The sequence below is a fragment of the Notolepis coatsorum genome (genome assembly GCF_963971535.1).
Source record: "Notolepis coatsorum genome assembly, chromosome: 18".
NCBI classification, from domain to species: Eukaryota; Metazoa; Chordata; class Actinopteri; order Aulopiformes; family Paralepididae; genus Notolepis; species Notolepis coatsorum.
The window spans coordinates 7,945,592-7,952,675 of record NC_140182.1 but is presented as its reverse complement, the minus strand read 5'-3'; the positions used below and the strand labels follow the sequence as shown (position 1 = coordinate 7,952,675).

The following is a 7,084-nucleotide window of genomic DNA, read 5'->3' as shown; positions in this document are numbered from 1 at the left end:
TGTCCCTCTTTTCGAAGCAAAAAAAATAATCGAACACAAGACATTCCTGTCAAGTGATAAAGTTTGAATATTTAAAACAGATGTTAGGTGGTAACAAGCCGGCTGCCAGGGCCAAGATGAATGTGGAGAGATATAATTCTGTATTTAATTTGTATTTATTTTTATTTAACCTTTATCTATTCGGTGAAGACGAGTTATTCTAATAAAAAAATTTACATTATCTATCTGTCCCACTTTGTCCCACTTTGTCCCACCAAAATCTTACTGTTGTCCTGCTTTTGGACTTTTTGCATCTGGTCACCCTAATCTGGAGGGAGGTAGTGTGACCTTCCACACGTTACACTCCCCCAGTGAGAGTCCGCGCTGCCAGGTGAAAAGAAGCGGTGGGCTGGGTACACATGTGTCGGAGGAAGCATGTGATAGTCTCCGCCCTCCCGGACCGACGGTAGGGGGTAGAGTGCGCAATGACCAGGAAGGGGATTGGGAATTGGAATAACGACTAACATTGGGAGGGGAGAAAAACGGAAAAAGAAGGGGGAAAAAGATAATAATAAAAAAAAAGAAAAGAAACAGAAACGTAGTACATGCTGACCTCGACTAAGGATTTGTATAGTCGACTTTGATTGGCCGAAATTTGCAGATAGTCTACCCCAAAGAATGCAAAAAAAAAGATATATATATATATATTATAATAATTTATTATTCTTTTTTTTAATCATTCCATTTGGGCTGTGGGGGGTGCTTAATGTCTGAAGGAGTCGACTGAAGGCTTCTTGTCCTCTGCAAAAGCATGCAATTGGTCCACTGATGGATACATCTTGATATTTGTCTAGTCTAGTGTGTTCCTGGTTTGGGAATAGCACCGCACAAGACCGTAGCAGACTACAGAGAGTGGCCCGTTCAGCCGAACGCACAATTGGAGGGGGGCTTCCCACTCTCCAGAACATTTACAACAAGCGGTGCATGGGTAAGGCTAAGAGAATTATCAAAGACTCCAGCCACCCAAACAACTGCCTCTTTGAACTGCTGCGGTCAGGCAAGCGATACCGGAGTCTCATGGCAAGCACAGAAAGACTCAGAAGAAGCTTCTATCCCCAGGCCATCAGGATGCTCAACAAACAATAACACTATGTAACAACCATCAAATGCACTCACAGCACACACATCCACACACACACACTCACTTTAAACAAATCAAATCAAATCAAATCAAATTTATTTATAAGGCCCAACAACACACGTTAATGTCCCCATGGGCCGTACAGGTCTTCTTTAAACAAGTCAAGAAGAAAACATAACAATAAGTCAAGAACAGAACAAGGACACCATAAGGTGAATTGAAAATGGGGGACCCTGATGTAAACAAGACGAAAGTCTTTCTCTGGTCTGCATCCCCTTAACAATTGTATGTATTGAGCTGTACTGTACTGTACCCATTCTGCAATCTGTTAATAAAGTTTTCAATCAATTCAATCAATCAAAGGTCCAACAAATTTAAAATAAATGAAAGAATGCAAGCACTCCCAGACATACCCCACGTGAAGGTAAGGAAAAACTCACTAAAACCTAACAATAGGTAAAACAAACAACTCACTGCAGCACCCACTTTACACACTTTAGAACACCTAAACACACTTTATATTTATTGGTAAAGAATTTGCACTACAACCCATACCTCATTACACCTTACTGTAAACTGTACCTAAATTGTACCTCATCCCATTTCTCCTTTGCACTATATAGTATATTGTATATTAGTATATTGTATAGTATATTGTATGGTAACCCAGTTACTTCTACTCTGCATTGAACATTGTACATATGTACATACTGAACACTTGTGTCTACGTACGTGACTTCTATTTTATACTACTATACTTATTTTATTTTATACTTATCTATTTTTGTCTAGCACAGTCTCTGGAGCGTAACAGAAAGAAGCATTTTGTATAAAAGTATTCTGTACTTCTGTATGACAACTAATAAAGAAACTTGAACTTGAACTTCATTAGATGGGGGAAATCCTCTTTCAGTGCCTCTGTGCCCGTTTTCTTAGACAGTTAGCCTCGCTGGTATGCGTGCCATTAGTGTTAGCCACGCTTCTAGGCCTCTATGCTTTTGGAAAGAATTCAAAAAAAAATATTATAATAATAATTTATAAAAACATTTTTTATTTGTATTTTTTGCATTCGACTAAGAGGTTGGCAGTCGACTACGGCTCCTTTCGATCGATTAGTCGACTATTCGACTAATCGGGGTTAGCCCTAGTAGCACGTTGTACAAATTCTGCAAGAAGATGATGATTGCTGTGCATTACAAGGGTGAGCGTCTTAAACGCCTTCTCGAACAGAGGTGGACAGGGCGTCTCTGTAGGCTACTTATTTTTTTGTGATGACATTTTTATTTTCCATTTTTCCATTTGTACATATAACAAAACACAACACAATACAGTAACAACAATAACACACAAGACATCACAGGACAGTACTATCATAGACACCACAAAAGACATTTATTCCCCCACTCACCTTAACACTCACTTTAGACACTTTAACACTACATTATATTTATCTATTTATTAAAGAGATTTGCACTACATTCATAGTTTTCATACCTCATTTGCACCTTGCCTGAAAAAAGTGTTTGTACCTCATTGTCTGCATTTTGTACCTCATTGTCTGCATTCTTACTTCATTGTACTTAGATTGTACTTAGGTTGTACCTTAGTTTGTATATTGTATTGTATATTGTATAGTGCTATTCCTCTTTTACTTTATTTTTTACTGTATGAAGCACATACATCAGGGGCTCATACAGAACCAAGCATTTCACTGTAATGTACAACAGGTATACCTTATATACGTGACAAATAAAAACAAACTTGAAACTTGGGTACGTGGTTGAGGGACCTACAGGACAGAGGAATGATAACAGGAAAACAGAACTCAAGACAGCATTATCGGGTCAGTTGTTGGAGAAATGGATCAGACATTTAGTCAACGCAACACTCAACTGGTTAGGGCACTTCATGCACTGATCCAAACAGGGATACATCTATAGATGCTACAGCTGTGCAGCATATCATGGACCCGTCACGGCTGCCTATGATTGAGGCAGAGTATGAAGTTGCAAAACGGTTCTTCAGGACGCAAAAAGAATCACAGCCCATCGAGGAGGGGATTTGGACCACAAAGTACTTTCTAACACAGTACCACACATATCAATAAAGAAATAAAGAATAAAGAAATAAACAAAGAAATAAAGACTTACGCATTCCTTTCTGTAGGACCTCTGTTGCCAACTTCTCATTTGTTTATCAAGGTGCAGTGATGTGGAATGATATACAAAATCTAATAGAAACATGTTCCACTTTAAATATATTTAAAAGTAAGCTTAAAAAAGAACTACAGATCCTGTAGTCTATAGTATCCATGTGTATTTGTGTAAAGTCTTTTTAATTTTTTCCCCCAACATTATAATAGTTGTATAATACTGTATTGTATGTATCTATGTGTATGGGATTTTTTTGTGTGTAGTTATCCTTAAGAGGGGAGGTCGCTTATAAGCCCTTGGTTTTTTTTTACCTTTCCTGCACATTTTAACTGTTCTTCTTTTTACTTATTTTATTCCAGAATGTATGTTTGTAAATGCGAATAACAATAAACAATAAACAGTGTACTGACTGCGTTCAAATCCCCCCCCCCCCCCCCCCCCCCAATGCACAGTTTCTTCCCCTTCGGATGTATATATTTGTTATGATCTCTTACTGCACAGTTCTGTATATCTGCATGTTTGTATGCCATAAATGTCATGATGGATTGAAAATGGGGGACCCCGATGTAAACAAGGCAAACGTCTTTCTCTGGTCAATTGTGTGTATTGAGCTGTACTGTATTGTACCCATTCTGCAATCTGTTAAATAAAGTTTTCATTCATTCATTCACAGTATTGAGTTTATTGGGGGGGGGCGGGGCCAGGGGGGGTGGAGCATGGGGGGGCGTGGCCCAGGGGTGGGTGTGTGTGTGCGTGCGTGTGTGTGTGGAGCATGCTCCATGTGCGTTCACTTTGCTTCCTCGTGTTGGTTAGCCAATGGTGTGTCCGTCACAGATTTCAGAAACGGCACCTCAATTCCATTGGCTCTGACGGTACAAAAGAGATGTCAATCACCCAAATCGACCAATCCACTGCCGAGTTATTACCTACCGTATCTAATCCGTGACACGGGGGGGGGGCGGAGCGGCGCGGCGCGCAGGACAATAGAGAGAGGAGTGTAAACACACATTTTACCATTGGCTATTATCTCCGTTTTTGGACAGTTTGTTTGGCATTTATTTGATGGAGATGGAAGGGAGACATGAAAAGGTACGATATTCTTTGGAGCAAGTGCTTCAAATGTTACGCGAGGACCCCGACGACCCGGCCATACCTGAAGACTCCTCGTCGGATGAGGAGGTTCTCATGCAGCCGTGCGACAGCGGTGACTCCGAGTGTGATGACGTCACGGTCCCACCGCCACACAGGTATAATGTCTGCTTTGTTTTTTTATAGATACATTTATTGATTTGGTGTCAAATTGACAATCTATCTTAGTACATGCTCGAACTATACCTAGAGAGATAATTAGCTGTCTCTCTGTCTCCACTATGAATTGAAAATAAGGGACCCTGATGTAAACAAGACAAACGTCTTTCTCTGGTCTGCATCCCCTTATCAATTGTGTGTATTGAGCTGTACTGTATTGTACCCATTCTGCAATCTGTTAAATAAAGTTTTCATTCATTCATTCTCTCTCTCTCTCTCTTATATATAATTTGTATATCTTGTATACGTTTTTATGGAAATACAAAATGAGCAGTAGGTCAAACTGTACACATATGCTAGACATATCGCATAATTTGTATATATATATCTATATATATGGATAGATATGTTTATAGTGTATGTTTTTGTTTGTTTACTCCCCAATGTGTTGATTATTATTACACGTCTCTTGTTTTTGTGTTTACACGTATTGCACTTTCAAAACACTGAATAGATATATGTTTATTTTTCTTCCACATTTGATTTGACAGTGATGATGATGATGATGATGATCATGAGCCGGCAACACCTCCCCCCACCACCACCACCCCGGCGCTGCAGGGAGGAGGGGGGCATCGTCCCGCTCCACCCCACAAGCGAACAGGGAAGGCCAGGCAACACACGCCAAGCAAGCGCGCTCGAGGTGCGTCCGCAAGCCCCAGAGTGAGAGGGGAGGAGGAGGGGGAGGAGGGGGCGGAGAGGTGGCACAACGCACAGGAGAGAGACCAGAGACCCGACCCTCTGAGGTTCATGCCCGCCAGGACCCCCGGCCCTACGTTTGACACGACGGCGTCGTGGTCTCCCCTTTCCCTCTTCCAGCTGTTTTTCTCCCCCTCCGTCGTCCGCGCCGTCGTAAACAACACCAACGCCAACGCCGCCAGGAGACAACGAGCCGGCTTGAAAATCAAGTGGCAGCTCCTCACGGCGAGCGAGTTCTTCATGTTCTTAGCCGTCATTGTTTTCTCCGGCCTGGTGCCCGTCCACAGCCGGGCCGACTTGTGGAGGAAGAAGTTCCCGTACGACTTCCGCTTCCCCGGCGACCGGATGACGCGCGGGCGGTTCGAGGCCGTCATGTGGTCGCTGCACCTGAGCGACCCCGAGGAGGACGAGGAGAATCGGAGGAGGAGGGGGGATACCGGGTCCGGCGGCGCGGGGGGGTACGACAAACTGTTCAAAATAAAGCCCCTGTACACGGACATGGTGGAGGCCTGCAAAACTCATTTCCATCCGTCCGAGAACCTTTCGATTGACGAGCGGATGGTGGTCGCGACGAGCAAAGCCGGGATTAGCTCGAAACGAAATATGAAGGACGAGCCTACAAAATGGGGTTACAAACTCTTTGTGCTGGCAGACTCTGCAACGGCGTATACCTGGAACTTCTTTGTTTACACAGGCAAAAGTGCGTCCCCCACCACCACCGCGGGCCACGGGTTGAGTTATTCGGCGGTAATGGACCTTTTGCCGTTTTCCCTACTCGGCTCGGGCTACACTCTGTACACGGACGACTTTTACACCAGCCCCGCCCTCTTCCGGGATTTGGCCAAAAACCACCGCATCGGCTGTTGCGGGACCATCGGGAAGAATCGCGTGGGTTTCCCTCGGACCCCGACCAACGACCTGCCCAAGAGGCCCGAGAGGGGAGACCTGCGGTGGATCAGGAGGGACGAGCTGCTCTTCGTGAAGTGGCAGCAGGACACCCGCCGCGGCGAAGTGGCCATGTGCTCCAGCGTGCACGAGGCCTTCAGCGGGAAGACGGTGAAGAGGAACGTGAAAGAGGCCGGCGCCGGCGTGTGGTCGACCGAGCACGTTCAGGTACCGGACGCCGTCGTGGACTACAACCGCAACGTGGGCGCGTCGGACGCGTCGATCGGCTACTACAGCGTCCGCCACAAGACCATGAAATGGTATAAGACCTTTTTTTACCATTTCATGGACATCGCCGTGGTGAACAGTTTCCTTCTCTACAAGGAGACGGTGAAATTGAAAAACCGACCCGAGACGAAGCCACACTACTACACCCAGAAGACCTTCAGAGAGCAGCTGGTGCTGGAGTTATCTGGGGTTTCTTCGACACCCGCCTCACCGCCGGCGGCCCCCGTCACCTGCATTCCCATGATTTATAATGCGAGTGCGGGTGAGGAGTCCACCAGGAAGAGAAGAAAGCACTGCAAGAGGTGCCTTGATGCTGGGAAACCGAGGGTGAAGACTATTTTCTTTTGCAGGAAGTGTCAGGTGCCCCTTTGCCTCAGCGCGAAAAAGAACTGCTTCCAGTTGTGGCACGACGGACAGTAGCAGGCAGACATTATAGTGTCTAATAAACTGAATTAAAATAGAAGCGGGGGCGACAGTGAGGTAGAGGAGAGCACAGTCGTCTGGTTATCCAGAACTCTGCACCGCCCCAACTCTGGACTCGTTTAAAAAAACGGCTCAAAACTAGGGATGCCCCGATCGATCGGCCACCGATCGTTATCGGCCGATATTCAGTATAAATATGCGATCGGTG

The 7,084-nt window shown here is 44.8% G+C and overlaps 1 protein-coding gene across 1 annotated transcript; it reads left to right on the top strand.

Moving 5' to 3' along the window:
* Positions 1-4,392: 4,392 nt before the first annotated feature.
* LOC311244811 (piggyBac transposable element-derived protein 4-like) lies at positions 4,393-6,873 on the top strand (the record flags this gene model as incomplete). Its single annotated transcript, XM_084334496.1, has 2 exons — positions 4,393-4,520; positions 5,073-6,873. 2 exons carry the CDS (start codon positions 4,393-4,395, stop codon positions 6,871-6,873), a joined length of 1,929 nt encoding a protein of 642 aa, XP_084190622.1.
* Positions 6,874-7,084: the final 211 nt, after the last annotated feature.